This window comes from Bombina bombina, chromosome 1, assembly GCF_027579735.1.
Source record: "Bombina bombina isolate aBomBom1 chromosome 1, aBomBom1.pri, whole genome shotgun sequence".
Lineage (NCBI taxonomy): Eukaryota > Metazoa > Chordata > Amphibia > Anura > Bombinatoridae > Bombina > Bombina bombina.
Window position 1 is genome coordinate 1193237143 of NC_069499.1, and position 27580 is coordinate 1193264722.

The 27580-nt window shown below is 42.9% G+C and overlaps 1 protein-coding gene across 3 annotated transcripts in view; it reads left to right on the top strand.

Moving 5' to 3' along the window:
• Positions 1-27580, top strand: part of ATXN7L3 (ataxin 7 like 3) — a 252225-nt gene that overhangs the window by 162746 nt on the left and 61899 nt on the right. Inside the window, exon 9 of one of the 3 annotated variants that reach the window (XM_053700038.1) lies at positions 14237-14305. The exons of the other annotated variants lie outside the window; for them this stretch is intronic. Coding sequence (XP_053556013.1) covers positions 14237-14305 — 69 coding nt within the window. The remainder of the gene's footprint in view (positions 1-14236; positions 14306-27580) is intronic. 3 annotated transcript variants of the gene reach the window in all.

Genomic DNA, 27580 nt, shown 5'->3' on the forward strand with positions numbered 1-27580 from the left:
CCATTAGAGGAGATTATGGACAGAATTAAGGCCCTTAAGTTGGCTAATTCTTTTATTACAGATGCCGCATTTCAACTGGCTAAATTAGCGTCAAAGAATTCAGGTTTTGCCATTTTAGCACGCAGGGCGTTATGGCTTAAGTCCTGGTCTGCTGATGTGTCATCTAAATTTAAACTTTTGAACATCCCTTTCAAAGGAAAGACCCTATTCGGGCCTGAACTGAAAGAGATTATTTCAGACATCACTGGAGGGAAAGGTCATGCCCTCCCTCAGGATAGATCAAATAAGATGAGGACCAAACAAAATAATTTTCGTTCCTTTCGTAACTTTAAGAGTGGTCCCGCTTCAGCTTCCTCTGCTGCAAAGCAAGAGGGGAATTTTGCCCAATCCAAGTCTGGAGACCTAACCAGGCTTGGAACAAGGGTAAACAGGCCAAGAAGCCTGCAGCTGCCTCTAAGACAGCATGAAGGGGTAGCCCCCGATCCGGGACCGGATCTAGTAGGGGGCAGACTCTCTCTCTTCGCTCAGGCTTGGGCAAGAGATGTTCACGATCCCTGGACTTTAGAAATTGTGTCCCAGGGATATCTTCTGGAATTCAAAGACTCCCTTCCAAGGGGGAGATTTCACATTTCTCGATTGTCTGTAAACCAGACAAAGAGAGAGTCGTTCTTACGCTGTGTAGAAGACCTACATACCATGGGTGTGATCCGCCCAGTCCCAAAAGAGGAACAGGGGCTAGGGTTTTACTCCAACCTGTTTGTGGTTCCCAAAAAAGAGGGAACTTTCAGACCAATCTTGGATCTCAAAATTCTAAACAAGTTCCTCAAAGTTCCATCATTCAAGATGGAGACTATTCGGACTATTCTACCTCTGATCCATGAGGGTCAATATATGACTACCGTGGACTTAAAGGGACAGTCTACATCAGAAAGATAGATAATCCCTTTTATTACCCATTCCCCAGTATTGCATAACCAACACAGTTATAATATACTTTTAACCTCTGGGATTATCTTGTATCTAAGCCTCTGCAAACTGCCCCTTTATTTCAGTTCTTTTGACAGACTTGCAGTTTAGCCAATCAGTGCCTGCTCCCAGATAACTTCACGTGCACGAGCACAGTGTTATCTATATGAAATATGTGAACTAACACCCTCCAGTGGTGAAAAACTGTTAAAATGCATTCTGAAAAGAGGTGGCCTTCAAGGTCTAAGAAATTAGCATATGAACCTCCTAGGTTAAGCTTTCAACTAAGAATACCAAGAGAACAAAGCAAAATTGGTGATAAAAGTAAATTGGAAAATTGTTTAAAATTACATGCTCTATCTGAATCATGAAAGTTTATTTTGGCCTAGACTGTCCCTTTAAAGGATGCGTATCTACACATCCCTATTCACAGAAATCATCATCAATTTCTCAGGTTTGCCTTTCTAAACAGGCATTACCAGTTTGTGGCCCTTCCCTTCGGGTTGGCCATGGCTCCCAGAATTTTCACAAAGGTGCTAGGGTCCCTTCTGGCGGTTCTACGACCATGGGGCATAGCAGTGGCGCCTTATCTAGACGACATCTTAATTCAGGCGTCGACTTTCCAGCTAGCCAAGTCTCACACGGACATCGTGTTGGCTTTTCTGAGAGCTCACGGGTGGAAGGTGAACATAAAAAAGAGTTCTCTCTTCCCTCTTACAAGAGTTTCCTTTCTGATAGAGTCGGTAGAAATGAAAATATTTCTGACGGAGGTCAGAAAATCAAAACTCTTAACCACTTGCCGAGCTCTTCATTCCATTCCTCGGCCATCAGTGGCTCAGTGTATGGAGGTAATCGGACTCATGGTAGCGGCAATGGACATAGTTCCTTTTGCCCGCCTACTCCTCAGACTACTGCAACTATGCATGCTCAAACAGTGAAATGGGGATTATGCAGATTTATCTCCTCAACTGCATCTGGACCAGGAGACAAGAGATTCTCTTCTCTGGTGGTTGTCTCAGGACCACCTGTCTCAGGGAATGTACTTCCGCAGGCCAGAGTGGCTCATTGTAACGACAGATGCCAGCCTGCTAGGCTGGGGTGCAGTCTGGAACTCCCTGAAAGCACAGGGCTTATGGTCTCGGGAGGAATCTCTTCTTCCGATAAACATTCTAGAACTGAGAGCGATATTCAATGCGCTTCAGGCGTGGCCTCAGCTTGCTGAGGCCAAATTCATCAGGTTTCAGTCGGACAACATCACGACTGTAGCTTATATCAATCATCAAGGAGGAACAAGGAGTTCTCTAGCGATGATGGAGGTAACCAAAATAATCCGATGGGCAGAGGATCACTCTTGCCATCTCTCAGCAATCCACATCCCAGGAGTAGAGAACTGGAAGGCGGATTTCCTAAGTCGTCAGACTTTTCATCCGGGGGAGTGGGAACTCCATCCGGAGGTATTTGCCCAGCTGATTCAGCTATGGGGCACACCAGAATTGGATCTGATGGCACCCCGTCAGAATGCCAAACTTCCTTGTTACGGGTCCAGGTCCTGGGATCCCAAGGTGGTACTGATAGATGCTCTAGCTGTGCCTTGGTCCTTCAATCTGGCCTATGTATTTCCACTGTTTCCTCTCCTCCCACGTCTGGTTGCCAGAATCAAGCAGGAGAGAGCCATGCAGGACTTGGTATGCAGACCTAGTGGACATGTCCTGGACTCCACCGTGGACTCTGCCAATGAGGCGGGACCGTCTAATCCAAGGTCCGTTCACGCATCCAAATCAAATTTCTCTGCGTCTGACTGCTTGGAAATTGAACGCCTGATTCTATCAAAGCGTGGTTTCTCTGAGTCGGTCATTGATACCCTGATTCAGGCTAGAAAGCCTGTCACCAGGAAGATCTATCATATGATTTGGCGCAAATATCTTTATTGGTGTGAACCCAAAGGTTACTCGTGGAGTAAGATTAGGATTCCTAGAATATTGTCTTTTCTCCAAGAAGGTTTGGAGAAGGGATTATCAGCTAGTTCCCTAAAAGGGCAAATATCTGCTTTGTCTATTCTACTACACAAACGTCTGGCAGATGTCCCAGACGTTCAAGCATTTAGTCAGGCTTTGGTCAGAATTAAGCCTGTATTTAAGCCTGTTGCTCCGCCTTGGAGCCTAAACTTAGTCCTTAAAGTTCTTCAAGGGGTTCCGTTTGAACCTATGCATTCCATATATATTAAGCTTCTATCTTGGAAAGTTTTGTTTTTAGTAGCTATCTCTTCTGCTCGAAGAGTTTCTGAGCTATCTGCTTTACAATGTGATTCCCCTTACCTTGTTTTCCATGCAGATAAGGTGGTTTTGCGTACCAAACCTGGGTTTCTTCCTAAGGTTGTTTCTAATAAGAATATCAATCAAGAGATTGTTGTTCCTTCTTTGTGTCCTAATCCTTCATCAAAGATGGAACGTCTGTTACACAATCTTGATGTGGTTCGTGCTTTAAAGTTCTATTAACAAGCAACTAAAGATTTCCGTCAAACATCTTCATTGTTTGTTGTTTATTCTGGTAAACGGAGAGGTCAAAGGGCTACGGCTACCTCTCTTTCCTTTTGGCTGAAAAGCATTATCCGTTTGGCCTATGAGACTGCTGGACAGCAGCCTCCTGAAAGAATTACTGCTCATTCTACTAGAGCTGTGGCTTCCACATGGGCTTTTAAGAATGAGGCTTCTGTTGAACAGATTTGTAAGGCGGCGACTTGGTCTTCGCTTCATACTTTTTCCAAATTCGATACTTTTGCTTCTTCGGAGGCTATTTTTGGGAGACAGGTTCTATAAGCAGTGGTGCCTTCCGTTTAAGGTCCCTGTCTTGTCCCTCCCTTCATCCGTGTCCTAAAGCTTTGGTATTGGTATCCCACAAGTAAGGATGAATCCGTGGACTCGATACATCTTACAAGAGAAAACATAATTTATGCTTACCTGATACATTTATTTCTCTTGTGATGTATCGAGTCCACGGCCCGTCCTGTTTTTTAAGACAGGCATATATATTTTTATTTTAAAACTTTCAGTCACCACTGCACCCTATAGTTTCTCCTTTTTCTTCCTAGCCTTCGGTCGAATGACTGGGGGGTGAACCTAAGGGAGGAGCTATATAGACAGCTCTGCTGTGGGTGCTCTCTTTGCCACTTCCTGTAGGGAAGGAGAATATCCTACAAGTAAGGATGAATCCGTGGACTCGATACATCACAAGAGAAATAAATTTATCAGGTAAACATAAATTGTTTTTTCCTCTCATTCAAGCTTGTAGCTGGTTGCTCGTCGCATCTGTCATAAGGTGTGGAGGACCTACTTAGTCTGTTCTCCAGGATGAACTGGATAAGGGCTTTTCTGCAAATCCCCTGTGGGGGCAAATTTCGCCCTGTCAGTGTTACTGCACAAGAGGTTCGCTGGGCTTCCTGATGTGCAGTCACTTGTTAAGGCTCTGTTAGAATCAGACCTGTGTTTAGATCTATTGCTCCTCCTTGGAGTTTGAATCTTGTTCTTTAGCCTATGCATGAAGTAGACATTAAACTATTGTCTTGGAAGGTTCCTTTTCTACGGGCTATTGCTTCTGCGCACAGAGTATCTGTGATTACTGCCTTCCAATGCGTCCCTCCTTATCTGGCTTTCCATGCTGATAAGGTTGTTCTTTGAACCAAGTTAGGTTTTCTTCCTAAGGTTGTATCAATTCGCAACATCAATCAAGAGATTGTGGTTCCTTTCAACATAATGCTAGATGTGGTTTGTACCTTGAAGTTCTATCTTCAGGCCACGTTGGAATTTAGACAAACTTATTTCTCTGTCTGTTCTCTTTCCGGGAAGCGTTGGGGGTCAGAGGGCCTCTTCTACTTCCTAATCTTTTTGGCAGAGGAGTGTCCTCCGTTTCACATGAGACATCAGGACATAAGCCTCCTCTGAGGATTACGGCTCATTCAACTAGAGCTGTGGCCTCTTCTTGGGCCTTTAAGAACCGCGGCTACTTGGTCCTCTTTACATTCTTTTGCAACATTTTACAAATTTGATGTTTTTGCTTTTTTCCAAAAACTCCAGAAGCAGTTTTTGGGAAAGGTTCTGCAGGCTGTGGAGCCCTCAGTATAGGGTCTCCCTCTTTTTACCCTCCAGTTTTCTTCATTCACTGTGCTCTAGAGCCTGAGTATTTGTTCCCACAAGTAATGAATGAAGCAGTGGACTCTCCTTTTATTAAGATGGAAAACATAAATTATGCTTGACTGATAATTTTATTTCCATCTGTGGGAGGAGAGTCCACTGTTCCCGTCTGTTTCTCCGGGGGCGGACCTAAATTTAATAATTTTCTTCTGGCACCATTTATACCCTGATATTTCTCCTACTGTTCCTTGTTCCCTTGGCAGAATGACTGGGGGGCATGAGGGGAGTGGGGGGAGGTATTTAAGCCTTTGACTGGGGTGTCTTTGCCTCCTCCTGGTGGCCAGGTTCTTAATTCCCACAAGTAATAAATGAAGCAGTGGACTCTCCTCCCACAGATGGAAATGAAATTATCAGGTAAGCATAATTTGTTACTCATCTTCTATTGCAATACAGTTGCTGAATGCCTTTGGCAACGTATTGTTTCAGCAAATAATATGATTACTGTAGATACTTGCAAGCAGCTGTGTGTTCATAGTGCAATATATCTTGATTCATCTAGTTCAGTGCTTTGGAGATACCAGTAGCTTCTAGCAATTTTACCATGTTACCCAAACAAGTTGGTTGGAAACTCCAACTAATCTAGATATAAAATATATATATCGTTCGTCAGTATCATTAGTTCACAAACTGGCTTTTGTGTCCTAGTATGCAATATACAGAATTACAGCACGTGCACCAAGATTAGCATTTGATTTAAAAAAAATGTTCTTTCTTTTATTTTTTTAATGTAGATTTCAATAGGCAAGAACTGATTGATTTTTAGAAAGTCTGTCTATCTAATATAATGGGTAATGCACTCACTGCTTACCAAGTGATCCAACTGATCCAACTGCCTTTGTGCTTTGGGTAGGAACCCACAGGGCTTTTAAAGCAGAAAATCACCTATGTTATTTAGAGAACATTAAAGGTCTAGAAAGGTCAGCATTGAAATTGAGTGCAAAAATGTTTTTGGGTAAAATTTCATTTTAAAGGGACAATATACATGAATTTTCATATAACTGCATGTAATAGACACTACTATAAAGAATAATATGCACAAATACTGATATAAAAATCCAGTATAAAACTGTTTAAAAACTTAGAAGCTTCCAGTTTAGCTCTGTTTAAAAGATTACTGGAACACCCACTCACTGCAAGTGGGAAATATCAGACACTCCCCCTTCCTTTGCATATGAAAAGACCCTTTACACAAACAGAAGCAAGCTGGAGTAGGTATACATCTGTTTTCTCCTAAAAGTTTGGGGCTTGGTTAGGAGTCTGAAAATCAGAGCAATGTTATTTAAAAATAAGCAAAACTATCCATTTAAAAAAAACAATAACAAAAATCAGTATGGGCTATCTACAAAACATTTATGCAAAGAAAAATCTAGTTTATAATGCACCTTTAAATAGAAGCATTTTTTAAATCTAATTCAGTTAGCAAAAATGCTTCTAGTAAGTTATTATACACACATGTTAAGTGTGATTAGAGTATTAGGATTCAAACACAAAGACTGCTAAGAGCTGGTGGTGGTGTGTATTGCATCAATGTCATTCAAGCCACTGCTGACTCTAAAGAGATGTGGTGTTTGAATACTGGTGCATGGGGCACTTTGCATATGTGTGTATGCAGCTAAAAAAAATATTATATTTAGAATTTAAATGCACCCATGCACATTTCAATTTTGACATTTCTATCCCTTTTAATACAGACACCCTCAAACTTGGCTTTCCAGAGGTTTTGGAACTACATTTCCCATGATGCTCTGCCAGCATATCAACCTGCAAAACCTCTGAAGGGCGAAGTTTGAGAATGTCTGCTTTAATAGATGTAATTTGTGTTGTATTGATATTCTCCAAATTAAATAAGGGTTTTTTTTTTGTTTGTTTTTTGTTTTTTTCCATTTAAAAGCTATGTTCACCAAACTTCTTACTCAGCAGCAGTTGCTCACTATATATATGTGCATGATGCATCCAATCAGGAGCTATGTCTCCTGAACCATTTGATTTAATTGGTTTCTGCTCCATGTGTTTTGTTGCATCCTGTTATCCATGGGAAGCTATGCCAGGGTATTCATTAGAGTAGTCCCCGAGCAGCAAGTAACAATGAAACACATGGGTGAGTTGATACGATAGTATAAAATGGTTTGGGCAATATTGAGTGCTGGTTGTCCTAAGTTTCTATCATTGGAGTGAGAGAAGCTAACTTTTTAAGCTTAAGAAATTAGTTTGTTTAGAAAAGTGATATTTAAAACATCTAAGCATTTATTAACCTAAATAATAAATTAAACGGATGCAGTTCCCTAAAAATTAGACATTGGTATTTTGGCTATTTCAGGCTGTTCCGAATCATGATGATTTTGACAATTTTCAGAGCCAGATTTATTCTTGTGAAAGTGCAACACACTAAGGTCTGTGCAAATCCATACCTTAGTGTGTTACACTTTCACAAGAATAAATCTGGCTCTGTAAATTGCTGAATGCAGTTTGCGGCCGTCGCCATCAGCATTCTGATTGGCCTGAAATAGACAAATGCAGATATGTCTACTAAAAATGAAAATAGACAGTTACTTACCTTTATAAATCCCAGCAGCACTGTGATTAAAAGCACCAACGCTTGCTTAAAGGGACATTATACACTCATTTTTTCTTTGCATAAATGTTTTGTAGATAATCTATTTATATAGCCCATAAAGTTTTTTTTTTAAATTAATGTATAGTTTTGCTTATTTTTAAATAACATTGCTCTGATTTTCAGACTCCTAACCAAGCCCCAAAGTTTTATGTGAATACGCTCGACTACCTACTCCAGCTTGCTCCTGTTTGTGTAAAGGGTCTTTTCATATGCAAAAGAAGGGGGAGGGGGGGAGTGTCTTATTTGCCACTTGCAGTGGGCTTTCCAGCTACCTTTTCAACAGAGCCAAACAGACAGCTTCTAAGTAAGTTTTTAAACAGTTTTCTCCAACATAGGTGTGTCCGGTCCACGGCGTCATCCTTACTTGTGGGATATTCTCTTCCCCAACAGGAAATGGCAAAGAGCCCAGCAAAGCTGGTCACATGATCCCTCCTAGGCTCCGCCTACCCCAGTCATTCTCTTTGCCGTTGTACAGGCAACATCTCCACGGAGATGGCTTAGAGTTTTTTAGTGTTTAACTGTAGTTTTTCATTATTCAATCAAGAGTTTGTTATTTTCAAATAGTGCTGGTACGTACTATTTACTCAGAAACAGAAAAGAGATGAAGAATTCTGTTTGTATGAGGAAAATGATTTTAGCAACCGTAACTAAAATCCATGGCTGTTCCACACAGGACTGTTGAGAGCAATTAACTTCAGTTGGGGGAACAGTTTGCAGTCCCTTGCTGCTTGAGGTATGACACATTCTAACAAGACGATGTAATGCTGGAAGCTGTCATTTTCCCTATGGGATCCGGTAAGCCATGTTTATTACGATTGTAAATAAGGGCTTCACAAGGGCTTATTTAAACTGTAGACTTTTTCTGGGCTAAATCGATTGATTATTAACACATATTTAGCCTTGAGGAATCATTTTATCTGGGTATTTTGATATAATAATATCGGCAGGCACTGTTTTAGACACCTTATTCTTTAGGGGCTTTCCCAAAGCATAGGCAGAGTCTCATTTTCGCGCCGGTGTTGCGCACTTGTTTTTTGAGAGGCATGGCATGCAGTCGCATGTGAGAGGAGCTCTGATACTTATAAAAGACTTCTGAAGGCGTCATTTGGTATCGTATTCCCCTTTGGGTTTGGTTGGGTCTCAGCAAAGCAGATACCAGGGACTGTAAAGGGGTTTAAAGCTTAAAACGGCTCCGGTTCCGTTATTTTAAGGGTTAAAGCTTCCAAAATTGGTGTGCAATATTTTCAAGGCTTTAAGACGCTGTGGTGAAAATTTGGTGAATTTTGAACAATTCCTTCATGTTTTTTCGCAATTGCAGTAATAAAGTGTGTTCAGTTTAAAATTTAAAGTGACAGTAACGGTTTTATTTTAAAACGTTTTTTGTACTTTCTGATCAAGTTTATGCCTGTTTAACATGTCTGACCTACCAGATAGACTGTGTTCTGAATGTGGGGAAGCCAGAATTCCTATTCATTTAAATAAATGTGATTTATGTGATAATGACAATGATGCCCAAGATGATTCCTCAAGTGAGGGGAGTAAGCATGGTACTGCATCATTCCCTCCTTCGTCTACACGAGTCTTGCCCACTCAGGAGGCCCCTAGTACATCTAGCGCGCCAATACTCCTTACTATGCAACAATTAACGGCTGTAATGGATAATTCTGTCAAAAACATTTTAGCCAAAATGAACCCTTGTCAGCGTAAGCGTGGCTGCTCTGTTTTAGTTACTGAAGAGCATGACGACGCTGATATTAATATCTCTGAAGGGCCCCTAACCCAATCTGAGGGGGCCAGGGAGGTTTTGTCTGAGGGAGAAATTACTGATTTAGGGAACATTTCTCAGCAGGCTGAATCTGATGTGATTACATTTAAATTTAAATTGGAACATCTCCGCATTTTGCTTAAGGAGGTATTATCCACTCTGGATGATTGTGAAAATTTAGTCATCCCAGAGAAACTATGTAAAATGGACAAGTTCCTAGAGGTGCCGGGGCTCCCAGAAGCTTTTCCTATACCCAAGCGGGTGGCGGACATTGTTAATAAAGAATGGGAAAGGCCCGGTATTCCTTTCGTCCCTCCCCCCATATTTAAAAAATTGTTTCCTATGGTCGACCCCAGAAAGGACTTATGGCAGTCAGTCCCCAAGGTCGAGGGAGCGGTTTCTACTTTAAACAAACGCACCACTATTCCCATAGAGGATAGTTGTGCTTTCAAAGATCCTATGGATAAAAAATTAGAAGGTTTGCTTAAAAAGATGTTTGTTCAGCAGGGTTACCTTCTACAACCCATTTCATGCATTGTCCCTGTCACTACTGCCGCATATTTCTGGTTTGATGAACTGCTTAAGGTGCTCGATAGTGACTCTCCTCCTTATGAGGAGATTATGGACAGAATCAATGCTCTCAAATTGGCTAATTCTTTCACTCTAGACGCCTCTTTGCAATTGGCTAAGTTAGCGGCTAAGAACTCTGGGTTTGCTATTGTGGCGCGCAGAGCGCTTTGGTTGAAATCTTGGTCGGCTGATGCGTCTTCCAAGAACAAGCTACTAAACATTCCTTTCAAGGGGAAAACGTTGTTTGGTCCTGACTTGAAAGAGATTATCTCTGATATCACTGGGGGTAAGGGCCACGCCCTTCCTCAGGATCGGCCTTTCAAGGCAAAAAATAGACCTAATTTTCGTCCCTTTCGTAAAAACGGACCAGCCCAAGGTGCTACGTCCTCTAAGCAAGAGGGTAATACTTCTCAGGCCAAGCCAGCTTGGAGACCAATGCAAGGCTGGAACAAGGGAAAGCAGGCCAAGAAACCTGCCACTGCTACCAAGACAGCATGAAATATTGGCCCCCGATCCGGGACCGGATCTGGTGGGGGGCAGACTCTCTCTCTTCGCTCAGGCTTGGGCAAGAGATGTTCTGGATCCTTGGGCGCTAGAAATAGTCTCCCAGGGTTATCTTCTGGAATTCAAGGGACTTCCCCCAAGGGGGAGGTTCCACAGGTCGCAGTTGTCTTCAGACCACATAAAAAGACAGGCGTTCTTACATTGTGTAGAAGACCTGTTAAAAATGGGAGTGATTCATCCTGTTCCATTAAGAGAACAAGGGATGGGGTTCTACTCCAATCTGTTCATAGTTCCCAAAAAAGAGGGAACGTTCAGACCAATCCTAGATCTCAAGATCTTAAACAAATTTCTCAAGGTCCCATCGTTCAAGATGGAAACCATTCGAACTATCCTTCCTTCCATCCAGGAAGGTCAATTCATGACCACGGTGGATTTAAAGGATGCGTATCTACATATTCCTATCCACAAGGAACATCATCGGTTCCTAAGGTTTGCATTCCTGGACAAACATTACCAGTTCGTGGCGCTTCCTTTCGGATTAGCCACTGCTCCAAGGATTTTCACAAAGGTACTAGGGTCCCTTCTAGCGGTGCTAAGACCAAGGGGCATTGCAGTAGTACCTTACCTGGACGACATTCTGATTCAAGCGTCGTCCCTTCCTCAAGCAAAGGCTCACACGGACATTGTCCTGGCCTTTCTCAGATCTCACGGCTGGAAAGTGAACGTGGAAAAGAGTTCTCTATCCCCGTCAACAAGGGTTCCCTTCTTGGGAACAATTATAGACTCCTTAGAAATGAGGATCTTTCTAACAGAGGCCAGAAAAACAAAGCTTCTGGACTCTTGTCGGATACTTCATTCCGTTCCTCTTCCTTCCATAGCTCAGTGCATGGAAGTGATCGGGTTGATGGTGGCGGCGATGGACATAGTTCCTTTTGCGCGCATTCATCTAAGACCATTACAACTGTGCATGCTCAGTCAGTGGAATGGGGACTATACAGACTTGTCTCCGAAGATACAAGTAAATCAGAGGACCAGAGACTCACTCCGTTGGTGGCTGTCCCTGGACAATCTGTCTCAAGGGATGATGTTCCACAGACCAGAGTGGGTCATTGTCACGACCGACGCCAGTCTGATAGGCTGGGGCGCGGTCTGGGGATCCCTGAAAGCTCAGGGTCTTTGGTCTCGGGAAGAATCTCTTCTACCGATAAATATTCTGGAACTGAGAGCGATATTCAATGCTCTCCAGGCCTGGCCCCAGCTTGCGAGGACCAGGTTCATACGGTTTCAATCAGACAACATGACGACTGTTGCGTACATCAACCATCAGGGGGGAACAAGGAGTTCCCTAGCGATGGAAGAAGTAACCAAAATTATTCTTTGGGCGGAGTCTCACTCCTGCCACCTGTCTGCTATCCACATCCCAGGAGTGGAAAATTGGGAAGCGGATTTTCTGAGTCGGCAGACATTGCATCCGGGGGAGTGGGAACTCCATCCGGAAATCTTTGCCCAAGTCACTCACCTGTGGGGCATTCCAGACATGGATCTGATGGCCTCTCGTCAGAACTTCAAAGTTCCTTGCTACGGGGCCAGATCCAGGGATCCCAAGGCGGCTCTAGTGGATGCACTAGTGGCACCTTGGACCTTCAAACTAGCTTATGTGTTCCCGCCATTTCCTCTCATCCCCAGGCTGATAGCCAGGATCAAGCAGGAGAGGGCGTCGGTGATCTTGATAGCTCCTGCGTGGCCACGCAGGACTTGGTATGCAGATCTGGTGAATATGTCATCGGCTCCACCTTGGAAGCTACCTTTGAGACGAGACCTTCTTGTTCAGGGTCCGTTCGAACATCCGAATCTGGTTTCACTCCAGCTGACTGCTTGGAGATTGAACGCTTGATTTTATCGAAGCGAGGATTCTCAGATTCTGTTATCGATACTCTTGTTCAGGCCAGAAAGCCTGTGACTAGAAAGATTTACCACAAAATTTGGAAAAAATATATCTGTTGGTGTGAATCTAAAGGATTCCCTTGGGACAAGGTTAAGATTCCTAGGATTCTATCCTTCCTTCAAGAAGGATTGGAAAAAGGATTATCTGCAAGTTCCCTGAAGGGACAGATTTCTGCCTTGTCGGTATTACTTCACAAAAAGCTGGCAGCTGTGCCAGATGTTCAAGCCTTTGTTCAGGCTCTGGTTAGAATCAAGCCTGTTTACAAACCTTTGACTCCTCCTTGGAGTCTCAATTTAGTTCTTTCAGTTCTTCAGGGGGTTCCGTTTGAACCCTTACATTCCGTTGATATTAAGTTATTATCTTGGAAAGTTTTGTTTTTAGTTGCGATTTCTTCTGCTAGAAGAGTCTCAGAATTATCTGCTCTGCAGTGTTCTCCTCCTTATCTGGTGTTCCATGCAGATAAGGTGGTTTTACGTACTAAACCTGGTTTTCTTCCAAAAGTTGTTTCTAACAAAAACATTAACCAGGAGATTATCGTACCTTCTCTGTGTCCAAAACCAGTTTCAAAGAAGGAACGTTTGTTGCACAATTTGGATGTTGTTCGCGCTCTAAAATTCTATTTAGATGCTACAAAGGATTTTAGACAAACATCTTCCTTGTTTGTTGTTTATTCAGGTAAAAGGAGAGGTCAAAAGGCAACTTCTACCTCTCTCTCTTTTTGGATTAAAAGCATCATCAGATTGGCTTACGAGACTGCCGGACGGCAGCCTCCCGAAAGAATCACAGCTCATTCCACTAGGGCTGTGGCTTCCACATGGGCCTTCAAGAACGAGGCTTCTGTTGATCAGATATGTAGGGCAGCGACTTGGTCTTCACTGCACACTTTTACCAAATTTTACAAGTTTGATACTTTTGCTTCTTCTGAGGCTATTTTTGGGAGAAAGGTTTTGCAAGCCGTGGTGCCTTCCATTTAGGTGACCTGATTTGCTCCCTCCCTTCATCCGTGTCCTAAAGCTTTGGTATTGGTTCCCACAAGTAAGGATGACGCCGTGGACCGGACACACCTATGTTGGAGAAAACAGAATTTATGTTTACCTGATAAATTTCTTTCTCCAACGGTGTGTCCGGTCCACGGCCCGCCCTGGTTTTTTTAATCAGGTCTGATATTTTATTTTCTTTAACTACAGTCACCACGGTACCATATGGTTTCTCCTATGCAAATATTCCTCCTTAACGTCGGTCGAATGACTGGGGTAGGCGGAGCCTAGGAGGGATCATGTGACCAGCTTTGCTGGGCTCTTTGCCATTTCCTGTTGGGGAAGAGAATATCCCACAAGTAAGGATGACGCCGTGGACCGGACACACCGTTGGAGAAAGAAATTTATCAGGTAAACATAAATTCTGTTTTATACTGGATTTTTATATCAGTATCTGTGCATATTATTCTTTATAGTAGTGTCTATTACATGCAGTTATATGAAAATGAGTGTATACTGTCCCTTTAACTTGAAAATAGCCCTTTTAATTTACTTTGTAAAAAAAAAAATCCCAAATAGCTGTACTAAACATTTTGCTACCAGTCATTCATTATAACATAAGTATATTATATGCCTTTCTGAAGTCATTTATAAAAAGGTTATAATAAATGTACATTTTAAGTTGCTTTTTACTGTTTATCTTTGCAGTATAATAGCAGTTCAGGAATTAGCTATGAGAATCTTGGACCAGAAGAACTACATACACTGCTAACAACGGTAAGGTGACTTAGAATTCAGTACTTTTTTTTTATATTTTTATTTATCGGTCTGATACCACAGTTCAGATCATACCACCTAGCCTTGTGCACTGCCTATCTTAATCAATCCTTTTCCTGCCTATCTTACTCCACCCATACTATAGACCAGGGGTTTTCAAACCTGCCCCCAGGCCTTCCTAACAGGCCAGATTTTCAGGATATCTGAACTGGAGCACAGGTGAAATCAGCTGATTAGTAGACATGGTTATTAACCTGCTCTTATCCAAGGTAATCCTGAAAATCTGGCCTTTTAGGGAGACTTGAGGACAGGTTTGAAATCTTCTTTTTCTTCAGTTTACCTCATCCTCACCCACCCCCACAATGCTTGAATGCATCTCTCAATAATGTAGTATGTTGCAGTAGGTCAGTCCTAATAGTAATTCGTTTTCATTTCTTTTGAAGCCTTAAAGGAACTTTAAACACTAAATATATTTTTCTTTCGTATAATGATAGTCCATAGGGCTCCATAACATGTGGGATATAATTCCTGCTACTATGAGAAGGCCAAGAACCTACACAACAGCTTAAAATCCCTCCCATCTCTCCTCAGTTTTTGTTCTTGGCCTCTCCTGAGAAGGTTGAGAATAGAGATGGTTTTTTTTTTACACTTGGGGTGTCTTTTCTTTGCCTTTTTTGGCCTATTGTGATGATGGACAGTCTTTCAGGCTGGGGCATGTTCTTGAATTCTTGGAGAGCACAAGGAATTTGTTCGCCTCTGGAGGCGTTGTTACCAATCAACATTCTGGAACTCTGAGCAGTTCTTGTGGCTTTTCAGTCCGGGCTCCTCTTAAAACAGGTAGGGTTCAGGCAATATCACGGCGGTGGCCTACATAAATCCTTAAGGGGGTACCCACAGTTTACTGGCTATGCAGGAGTGTCAAGAATCCGGTCTTGTGCATAGGGGAATCAATGTTCCATGTCAGCAGGTTACAGCCGTTAGTCGCGCCATCCAGAATCAGGACATCTTGGATCAATTAATAATCAAATGGGGTCTACCAGATATAGTTCTGATGGCCTCCCAATTAATTCACAATCTTTCAATGCATTGTGCAAGATGAAGAGATCCAAAGGCTCAAATGATAGATGCCTTTGTGTGTCCATGGATTATTTATCTAGTCAGCTTTGGTTATCTTGATTGTTCCAGCCTGGCTCCGCAGATAATGATATGCGGTTCTAATATAGATGTTTTCATCTCCACCATAGCTTCTTCCTCTAAGACAAGATCTGTTGTCTTAAGGGCCTTTTTTCAATCAGGGTCTACATTCTCTAAACTTAACTGTGTGGAGGTTGAATGCCTAGTTTTTAAACAGATGTTTCACTGATTCAGTTATTGACACTGATTTAAGCCAGAAGACATAGAGGGCATATTTTGAAAAGTGTGTTTCTCCTGTTAAGTGTGGTCAGTCCACGGGTCATCATTACTTCTGGGATATTATCTCCTCCCCTACAGGATGTGCAAGAGGATTCACCCAGCAGAGCTGCTATATAGCTCCTCCCCTCTACGTCACCCCCAGTCATTCTCTTGCACCCAACGAATAGATAGGATGTGTGAGAGGACTGTGGTGATTTTAATTAGTTTATTACCTTCAATCAAAAGTTTGTTATTTTATAATAGCACCGGAGTGTGTTATTCATTCTCTGGTAGAATTTGAAGAAGAATCTACCTGAGTTTTTTCTATGATTTTAGCCGGAGTAGTTAAGATCATATTGCTGTTTCTCGGCCATCTGAGGAGAGGTAAACTTCAGATCAGGGGACAGCGGGCAGATTAATCTGCAAAGAGGTATGTAGCAGTTTATTATTTTCTGACATGGAATTGATGAGAAAATCCTGCCATACCGTTATAATGTAAACTCAGCCTTAAATGCAGTAGATGTAGCTGGTATCAGGCTGTCATGTATGTATATTTTACACTTCAGTATTCTGGGGAATGGTACTTCACTGGTTTTATACTGTATGCATAGACTTAACCTATGTTGCAGGGACTTGCAATAGGTTTTAAATAACAATTAATTTATTGAGGTTAAACATTTTTTTGCTGGCATGTAAAATCGTTTATTTCTCTGAGGTACTGGGTGAAAAATGTTTTGGGCACTATTTTTTCCACTTGGCAATAGTTTTGTTTAAATTAAAGCAGTTTACTGATCTCTCTCACTGTTATGTGTGAGGGGGAGGGGCCATTTTTGGCGCTTTTACTACGCATCAAAAAACTCAGTCAGAAGTTCATTTTCTTCCTGCATGATCCGGTTCATCTCTACAGAACTCAGGGATCTCCAAAGCTTGTTTTGAGGGAGGTAATCATTCACAGCAGAGCTGTGAAGATTGTAGTTGACTGTGATAAAAAACGTTTATTTGTGTATTTTTTCTGCTGTCAGGGTTAGTTATCCTTTGCTAATGGGAACAATCCTTTGCTAAAATTGTATATTTCTTACAAAGATTTGATGCTATAACTTATTTATTTTCAACTGTCATAATTTTTTCTGTGCTTCTTATAGGCACAGTTCGTTTTCATATTATTGTAAATTACTTGAAAAGCATTTCCAAGTTGCTAGTTTATTGCTAGTGTGTTAAACATGTCTGATTCAGAGGAAGATACATGTGCTATATGTGCTAATGCCAAAGTGGAGCCCAATAGAAATTTATGTACTAATTGTATTGATGTTACTTTAAATAAAGGTCAATCTGTACAAACTGAACATATTTCACCTAACAACGAGGGGAGAGTTATGCCGACTAACTCGCCTCACGTGTCAGTACCTGCATCTCCCGCTCGGGAGGTGCGTGATATTGTAGCGCCGAGTACATCTGGGCGGCCATTTCAAATCACATTACAGGATATGGCTACTGTTATGACTGAAGTTTTGGCTAAATTACCAGAACTTAGAGGCAAGCGTGATCACTCTGGGGTGAGAACAGAGTGCGCTGATAATATTAGGGCCATGTCAGACACTGCGTCACAGGTGGCAGAACATGAGGACGGAGAACTTCATTCTGTGGGTGACGGTTCTGATCCAAACAGACTGGATTCAGATATTTCAAATTTTAAATTTAAGCTGGAAAACCTCTGTGTATTACTAGGGGAGGTGTTAGCGGCTCTGAATGATTGTGACACAGTTGCAATACCAGAGAAAATGTGTAGGTTGGATAATATTTTGCGGTACCGGCGAGTACTGATGTTTTTCCTATACCTAAGAGACTTAATGAAATTGTTACTAAGGAGTGGGATAGGCCCGGTGTGCCGTTCTCACCTCCTCCGATATTTAGAAAAATGTTTCCAATAGACGCCACCACACGGGACTTATGGCAAACGGTCCCTAAGGTGGAGGGAGCAGTTTCTACTTTAGCTAAGCGTACCACTATCCCGGTGGAGGATAGCTGTGCTTTTTCAGATCCAATGGATAAGAAATTAGAGGGTTACCTTAAGAAAATGTTTGTTCAACAAGGTTTTATATTGCAACCTCTTGCATGTATTGCGCCTGTCACGGCTGCAGCAGCATTTTGGTTTGAGTCTCTGGAAGAGACACTTCAATCATCTACACTAGATGAGATTACACACAAACTTAAAGCCCTTAAGTTAGCTAACTCATTTATTTCAGATGCCGTAGTACATTTAACTAAACTTACGGCTAAGAATTCCGGATTTGCCATTCAGGCACGCAGAGCACTGTGGCTAAAATCCTGGTCAGCTGATGTTACTTCTAAATCTAAATTGCTTAATATACCTTTCAAAGGGCAGACCTTATTCGGGCCCGGGTTGAAAGAGATTATCGCTGACATTACAGGAGGTAAAGGCCATGCCCTGCCTCAGGACAAAGCCAAACCTAGGGCTAGACAGTCTAATTTTCGTTCCTTTCGTAATTTCAAAGCAGGAACAGCATCAACTTCCTCTGCACCAAAACAGGAAGGAGCTGTTGCTCGCTACAGACAAGGCTGGAAACCTAACCAGTCCTGGAACAAGGGCAAGCAGGCCAGGAAACCTGCTGCTGCCCCTAAGACAGCATGAATCGAGGGCCCCCGATCCGGGACCAGATCTAGTAGGGGGCAGACTTTCTCTCTTCGCCCAGGCTTGGGCAAGAGATGTTCAGGATCCCTGGGCGTTAGAGATCATATCTCAGGGATACCTTCTGGACTTCAAATCCTCTCCCCCAAGAGGGAGATTTCATCTGTCAAGGTTGTCAACAAACCAAATAAAGAAAGAAGCGTTCCTACGCTGCGTACAAGATCTTTTATTAATGGGAGTGATCCATCCAGTTCCGCGGTCGGAACAAGGACAAGGGTTTTACTCAAATCTGTTTGTAGTTCCCAAAAAAGAGGGAACTTTCAGGCCAATCTTGGATTTAAAGATCCTAAACAAATTCCTAAGAGTTCCATTGTTCAAGATGGAAACTATTCGAACAATTTTGCCCATGATCCAAGAGGGTCAGTACATGACCACAGTGGATTTAAAGGATGCTTACCTTCACATACCGATTCACAGAAGTCATTACCGGTATCTAAGGTTTGCCTTTCTAGACAGGCATTACCAGTTTGTAGTTCTTCCATTCGGATTGGCTACGGCTCCAAGAATCTTCACAAAGGTTCTGGGTACTCTTCTGGCTGTACTAAGACCGCGAGGAATTTCGGTAGCTCCGTACCTAGACGACATTCTGATACAAGCTTCAAGCTTTCAAACTGCCAAGTCTCATACAGAGTTAGTACTGGCATTTCTAAGGTCGCATGGATGGAAGGTGAACGAAAAGAAGAGTTCTCTCTTTCCACTCACAAGAGTTCCCTTCTTAGGGACTCTGATAGATTCTGTAGAAATGAAGATTTACCTGACAGAAGACAGGTTAACAAAGCTTAAAAATGCATGCCGTGTCCTTCATTCCATTCAACACCCGTCAGTAGCTCAATGCATGGAGGTGATCGGCTTAATGGTAGCGGCAATGGACATAGTACCTTTTGCACGCCTACATCTCAGACCGCTGCAATTGTGCATGCTAAGTCAGTGGAATGGGGATTACTCAGATTTGTCCCCCACTCTGAATCTGAATCAAGAGACCAGAAATTCTCTTCTATGGTGGCTTTATCGGCCACATCTGTCCAGGGGGATGCCATTCAGCAGGCCAGACTGGACAATTGTAACAACAGACGCCAGCCTACTAGGTTGGGGCGCTGTCTGGAATTCTCTGAAGGCTCAGGGACTATGGAATCAGGAGGAGAGTCTCCTTCCAATAAACATTCTGGAATTGAGAGCAGTTCTCAATGCCCTTCTGGCTTGGCCCCAGTTAACAACTCAGGGGTTCATCAGGTTTGTCGGACAACATCACGACTGTAGCTTACATCAACCATCAGGGAGGGACAAGAAGCTCCCTAGCAATGATGGAAGTATCAAAGATAATTCGCTGGGCAGAGTCTCACTCTTGCCACCTGTCTGCAATCCACATCCCGGGAGTGGAGAACTGGGAGGCGGATTTCTTAAGTCGTCAGACTTTTCATCCGGGGGAGTGGGAACTTCATCCGGAGGTCTTTGCCCAGATACTTCGACGTTGGGGCAAACCAGAGATAGATCTCATGGCGTCTCGTCAGAACGCCAAGCTTCCTCGCTACGGGTCCAGATCCAGGGATCCGGGAGCGGTTCTGATAGATGCTTTGACAGCACCTTGGACCTTCGGGATGGCTTATGTGTTTCCACCCTTCCCGATGCTTCCTCGATTGATTGCCAGAATCAAACAGGAGAGAGCATCAGTGATTCTAATAGCACCTGCATGGCCACGCAGGACTTGGTATGCAGATCTAGTGGACATGTCATCCTGTCCGCCTTGGTCTCTACCTCTGAAACAGGACCTTCTGATCCAGGGTCCATTCAAACATCAAAATCTAACTTCTCTGAAGCTGACTGCTTGGAAATTGAACGCTTGATTTTATCAAAACGTGGTTTTTCTGAGCCAGTTATTGATACCTTAATACAGGCTAGGAAGCCTGTTACCAGAAGGATTTACCATAAAATATGGCGTAAATACTTATATTGGTGCGAATCCAAGAGTTACTCATGGAGTAAGGTTAGGATTCCAAGGATATTGTCTTTTCTACAAGAAGGTTTAGAAAAGGGGTTATCTGCTAGTTCTTTAAAGGGACAGATTTCAGCTCTGTCCATTCTTTTACACAAACGTCTGTCAGAAGTTCCGGACGTTCAAGCTTTTTGTCAGGCTTTAGCTAGGATCAAGCCTGTGTTTAAAACTGTTGCTCCGCCATGGAGTTTGAACTTAGTTCTTAATGTTTTACAGGGTGTTCCGTTTGAACCCCTTCATTCCATTGATATCAAGTTGTTATCTTGGAAAGTTCTGTTTTTAATGGCTATTTCCTCGGCTCGAAGAGTTTCTGAGTTATCTGCCTTACATTGTGATTCTCCTTATCTGATTTTTCATTCAGACAAGGTAGTTCTGCGTACTAAACCTGGGTTCCTACCTAAGGTGGTCACTAACAGGAATATCAATCAAGAGATTGTTGTTCCATCTTTGTGTCCTAATCCTTCCTCGAAGAAGGAACGTCTGCTACACAATCTAGATGTAGTCCGTGCCCTGAAATTTTATCTACAGGCAACTAAGGATTTTCGTCAAACGTCTTCCCTGTTTGTCGTTTATTCTGGTCAGAGGAGAGGTCAAAAAGCTTCGGCTATCTCTCTCTCTTTTTGGCTTCGTAGCATAATACGATTAGCCTATGAGACTGCTGGACAGCAGCCTCCTGAAAGAATTACAGCTCATTCTACTAGAGCTGTGGCTTCCACTTGGGCCTTTAAGAATGAGGCTTCTGTTGAACAGATTTGCAAGGCTGCAACTTGGTCTTCTCTTCATACTTTTTCCAAATTTTACAAATTTGACACTTTTGCTTCTTCGGAGGCTGTTTTTGGGAGAAAGGTTCTTCAGGCAGTGGTTCCCTCCGTATAAAGAGCCTGCCTGTCCCTCCCGTCATCCGTGTACTTTTGCTTTGGTATTGGTATCCCAGAAGTAATGATGACCCGTGGACTGACCACACTTAACAGGAGAAAACAAAATTTATGCTTACCTGATAAATTCTTTTCTCCTGTAGTGTGGTCAGTCCACGGCCCGCCCTGTTTTTTATGGCAGGCTAAAAATTTTTTGGATTATACTCCAGTCACCACTACACCCTTGGGCTTCTCCTTTCTCGTTGGTCCTTTGGTCGAATGACTGGAGGTGACGTAGAGGGGAGGAGCTATATAGCAGCTCTGCTGGGTGAATCCTCTTGCACTTCCTGTAGGGGAGGAGATAATATCCCAGAAGTAATGATGACCCGTGGACTGACCACACTACAGGAGAAATGAATTTATCAGGTAAGCATAAATTTTGTTTTCCAGAGAGTTTTCTTGATATTTCTTCAGGATTCCTAGAATGTTAAACTTTTTACAAGATGGCCTTGCAAGGGTTTGTCTGTGAGCTCCCTAAAAGGTCAAATTTCTGTTTTATCTGTTATTTTTCATAAAAAAAATAGTTAAGCTTCCTGATGTTCAGACTTTTTTGTCCAGGCGCTTGTAAGAATTAGGCCAGTTGTGACCTATTTCTCCATTTTGGAATTTGAATCTAGTTGTTTGTTTGCAAGGTCCTCCATTTGAACTGATGCATTCCATTGATATTTCTTTTATCTTAGAAAGTGCCTTTTCTTTTTAGCAATCTCCTCAGCTAGGAGAGTTTGAGTTATCATCTTTGTCCTGTGTGCTAAATATGATTTTCTCTTGTTAAGTGTGTTCAGTCCACGGGTCATCCATTACTTATGGGATATATTCTCCTTCCCAACAGGACGTTGCAAGAGGATCACCCAAGCAGAGCTGCTATATAGCTCCTCCCCTCACATGTCATATCCAGTCATTCTCTTGCAACCCTCAACAAAGAAGGAGGTCGCGAGAGGAGCTGGAGTTTTTACTTATCTATTCTTCAATCAAAAGTTTGTTATTTTAAATGGCACCGGAGTGTGCTGTTTTTCTATCTCAGGCAGTATTTGGAAGAAGAAACTGCCTGCGTTTTTTTTCTATGATCTTAGCAGGCATAACTAAGATCCACTGGCTGTTCTCGACATTCTGAGGAGTGGGGTAACTTCAGAAACTGGGAATAGCATGCGGGGTCCTCCGCAAATGAGGTATGTGCAGTACTTTATTTTCTGGGAATGGAATTGACTAAGAAAATACTGCTGTTACCGTATGATGTAAGTACAGCCTTAAATGCAGTAGTGGCAACTGGTATCAGGCTGATAAATGTATGCGCAGTCAAGTTATTTTCTAGGGACTAGAATTTGACTGAGAAAATACTGTTAAAACTGAAATAATACTTAAGCCTTATCTGCAGTGGTAGCGACTGGTAGCAGGCTTAGTGATAACTTTGCATGACATTGGAAAATGTTGTTTTTTAAAAAAAACGTTTACTGGCATGTTATTCGTTTTTGTGAGGTACTTTGGTGATAAATCTCTTTGGGCATGATTTTTTTCCACATGGCTAACATATTTTTCTGCATGGAAACCGTTATATCAGGGCTCCCACTGTTGTGATAGGAGTGGGAGGGACCTTGTTTTAGCGCCTTGTTGCGCAGTTAAAATTCTAGCACAGTCTTCCTGCTTCTTCCTTCTTGATCCAGGACGTCTCTAGAGAGCTCAGGGGTCTGCAAAATTAATTTGTGAGGGAGGTAATCAGTCACAGCAGATCTGTGACAGTGTGCTTGACTGTGATTAAAAGCGTTAAATCTTAATTGATATCTGTTTTATCCGTTTTGGGTATTGAGGGGTTAATCATCCTTTTGCTAATGGGTGCAATCCTCTGCTAATAATACACTTCTTGTTAAGAATTGTTTAATTATATCTGTATTTTTGAAGTGCTGCAGCGTTTTTTATATTGCTTGTAAACTTATTGAAAGTGATTTCCAAGCTTGCTAGTTTCATTGCTAAGTCTGTTTAAACATGTCTGATTCAGAGGAAACTGTTTGTTCATCATGTTAAAAAGCCAATGTGGAGCCCAATAGAACGATGTGTACCAATTGTATTGATATTGCTTTGAATAAAAGTCAATCTGTACCGATAAAGAAATTATCACCAGACAACGAGGGGGAAGTTATGCCGTCTAACTCTCCTCACGTGTCAGTACCTTCATCTCCCGCTTGGGAGATGCGTAGGATTGAGACACCAAGTACATCTAGGCCCTTACAAATCACTTTACATGATATGGCTAATGTTATGAAAGAAGTATTATATAATATGCCCGAATTAAGGGGCAAACGCGATAGCTCTGGGTTAAGGACAGAGCGCGCTGATGACACGAGAGCCATGTCTGATACTGCGTCACAATTTGCAGAACATGAGGACGGTGAGCTTCATTCTGTCGGTGACGGTTCTGATCCGGGGAGACCGGATTCAGCAATTTCAAATTTTAAATTTAAGCTTGAGAACCTCCGTGTGTTACTAGGGGAGGTATTAGCGGCTCTGAATGATTGCGACACGGTGGCAATTCCAGAGAAATTGTGTAGGTTGGATAGATACTATGCGGTACCGGTGTGTACTGACGTTTTTCCTATACCAAAAAGACTTACAGAAATTATTAGTAAGGAGTGGGATAGACCCGGTGTGCCTTTTTCCCCTCCCCCGATATTTAGAAAAATGTTCCCTATAGACGCCACCACGCGAGACTTATGGCAGACGTCCCTAAGGTGGAGGGAGCAGTTTCTACGTTAGCCAAGCGTACCACTATCCCGGTGGAGGATAGCTGTGCTTTCTCAGATCCAATGGATAAAAAATTAGAGGGTTATCTTAAAATGTTTGTTCAACAGGGTTTTATATTGCAGCCTCTTGCATGCATTGCGCCTGTCACGGCTGCAGCGGCATTCTGGTTTGAGTCTCTGGAAGAGGCGATTCGCACAGAGCCATTGGATGAGGCTTTGAGCAAAGTTAGAACCCTTAAGCAAGCTAATGCGTTTGTTTCAGATACCGTAGTACATCTAACCAAACTTACGGCTAAAAATTCCGGATTCGCCATACAGGCGCGCAGAGCGCTCTGGCTTAAATCCTGGTCAGCGGATGTAACATCCAAGTCTAAGCTACTTAACATTCCTTTCAAAGGGCAGACATTATTCGGGCCCGGCTTGAAGGAAATTATTGCTGACATTACGGGAGGTAAGGGCCACGCCCTTCCTCAGGACAGGGCCAAACCAAAGGCCAAACGGTCTAATTTTCGTGCCTTTCGTAACTTCAAGGCAGGAGCAGCATCGACTTCCTCCGCTCCAAAACAGGAAGGAACTACTGCTCGTTACAGACAGGGTTGGAAAGGCAACCAGTCATGGAACAAGGGCAAGCAGGCCAGAAAGCCTACTCCCGCCCCTAAGACAGCATGAAGACAGGGCCCCCTATCCGGAGACGGATTTAGTGGGGGCATACTTTCTCTCTTCGCCCAGGCTTGGGCAAGAGATGTGCAGGATCCCTGGACGTTAAAGATTATATCTCAGGGATACCTTCTGGATTTCAAAACCTCTCCTCCACAAGGGAGGTTCCATCTTTCGAGGTTATCGACAAACCTAGTAAAGAGAGAGGCATTTCTACAATGTGTACAAGACCTCTTAATCATGGGAGTGATCCACTCAGTTCCGCGATCGGAACAGGGACAAGGATTTTACTCAAATCTATTTGTGGTTGCCAAAAAAGAGGGAACCTTCAGACCAATCTTGGACTTAAAGATCTTAAACAAATTCCTAAGGGTACCATCGTTCAAGATGGAAACCATTCGAACCATCCTACCCATGATCCAAGAGGGTCAATATATGACCACGGTGGACTTAAAGGATGCTTACCTTCATATTCCGATTCACAAAGATCATTATCGGTACCTAAGGTTTGCCTTTCTAGACAGGCATTACCAGTTTGTGGCTCTTCCCTTCGGGTTAGCCACGGCCCCGAGAATTTTTACGAAGGTTCTGGGCTCACTTCTGGCGGTACTAAGACCACAAGGCATAGCGGTGGCTCCGTACCTAGACGACATTCTGATACAAGCGTCAAGTTTTCAGAATGCAAAGTCTCATACAGAGATAGTTCTAGCATTTCTGAGGTCGCATGGGTGGAAAAGAGTTCTCTGTTACCACTCACAAGGGTTCCTTTTCTAGGGACTCTTATAGATTCTGTAGAGATGAAGATTTACCTGACGGAGTCCAGGTTATCAAAGATTCTCAATGCTTGCCGTGTCCTTCATTCCGTTCCAAGCCCATCAGTAGCTCAGTGCATGGAGGTAATCGGCTTAATGGTCGCGGCAATGGACATAGTGCCATTTGCGCGCCTGCATCTCAGACCGCTGCAACTATGCATGCTCAGTCAATGGAACGGGGATTACTCAGATCTGTCCCCTTTGCTAAATCTGGACCAGGAGACAAGAGATTCTCTTCTCTGGTGGTTATCACGGGTTCATCTGTCCAAAGGAATGACCTTTCGCAGACCAGATTGGACGATTGTAACAACGGATGCCAGCCTTCTAGGCTGGGGAGCAGTCTGGAATTCCCTGAAGGCTCAGGGATCGTGGACTCAGGAGGAGAAACTCCTTCCAATAAACATTCTAGAATTAAGAGCAATATTCAATGCTCTTCTAGCTTGGCCTCAGTTAGCAAAACTGAGGTTCATCAGATTTCAGTTGGACAATATCACGACTGTGGCTTACATCAATCATCAAGGGGGAACCAGGAGTTCCCTAGCGATGTTGGAAGTCTCGAAGATAATTCGCTGGGCAGAGTCTCACTCTTGCCACCTGTCAGCGATTTACATCCCGGGCGTAGAGAACTGGGAGGCGGATTTCCTAAGTCGCCAGACTTTTCATCCGGGAGAGTGGGAACTTCACCTGGAGGTATTTGCTCAACTGATTCGTCGTTGGGGCAAACCGGATCTGGATCTCATGGCATCTCGCCAGAACGCGAAGCTTCCTTGTTATGGATCCAGGTCCAGGGACCCGAGAGCGGTGCTGGTAGATGCATTAGCAGCCCCTTGGGTTTTCAACATAGCTTATGTGTTTCCACCATTTCCGTTGCTACCTCGACTGATTGCCAGGATTAAACAGGAGAGGGCATCGGTAATTCTGATAGCGCCTGCGTGGCCACGCAGGACCTGGTATGCAGACCTAGTGGACATGTCGTCCTGTCCACCATGGTCTCTTCCTCTGAGGCAGGACCTTCTAATTCAGGGTCCTTTCAACCATCCAAACCTAATTAACCTGAGGCTGACTGCCTGGAAATTGAACGCTTGATTCTATCAAAGCGTGGGTTTTCTGATTTGGTTATTGATACATTAATACAGGCTCGGAAACCTGTGACCAGAAAAATTTACCATAAGATATGGCGTAAATATTTATATTGGTGCGAATCCAAGAGTTACTCATGGAGTAAGGTTAGGATTCCTAAGATATTGGTTTTTCTACAAGAGGGTTTAGAAAAGGGTTTATCCGCTAGTTCGCTAAAGGGACAGATTTCAGCTCTGTCTATTCTTTTACACAAACGTCTGGCAGAGAATCCAGACGTCCAGGCCTTTTGTCAGGCTTTGGCTAGAATTAAGCCTGTGTTTCAAGCTGTTGCTCCTCTGTGGAGCTTAAACTTGGTTCTTAAAGTTCTTCAGGGTGTTCCGTTTGAACCCCTTCATTCTATTGATATTAAGCTTTTATTTTGGAAAGTTTTGTTTTTGATGGCTATTTCCTCGGCTCGAAGAGTCTCTGAGTTATCTGCCTTACATTGTGATTCTCCTTATCTGATCTTTCATTCAGACAAGGTAGTACTGCGTACTAAACCTGGGTTTTTGCCTAAGATTGTTTCTAACAGGAATAGCAATGAAGAGATTGTTGTTCCATCATTATGTCCTAATCCTTCTTCAAAGAAGGAACGTCTTTTGCATAATCTAGACGTGGTCCGTGCTCTGAAGTTCTACTTACAGGCAACTAAAGATTTTAGACAAACTTCTTCTCTGTTTGTCGTTTACTCTGGACAGAGGAGAGGTCAAAAGGCTTCGGCTACCTCTCTCTCTTTTTGGCTTTGTAGCATAATACGTTTAGCCTATGAGACTGCTGGACAGCAGCCTCCTGAAAGAATTACAGCTCATTCCACTAGAGCTGTGGCTTCCACCTGGGCCTTTAAGAATGAGGCCTCTGTTGAACAGATTTGCAAGGCTGCAACTTGGTCTTCACTTCATACTTTTTCCAAATTTTACAAATTTGACACTTTCGCTTCTTCGGAGGCTGGTTT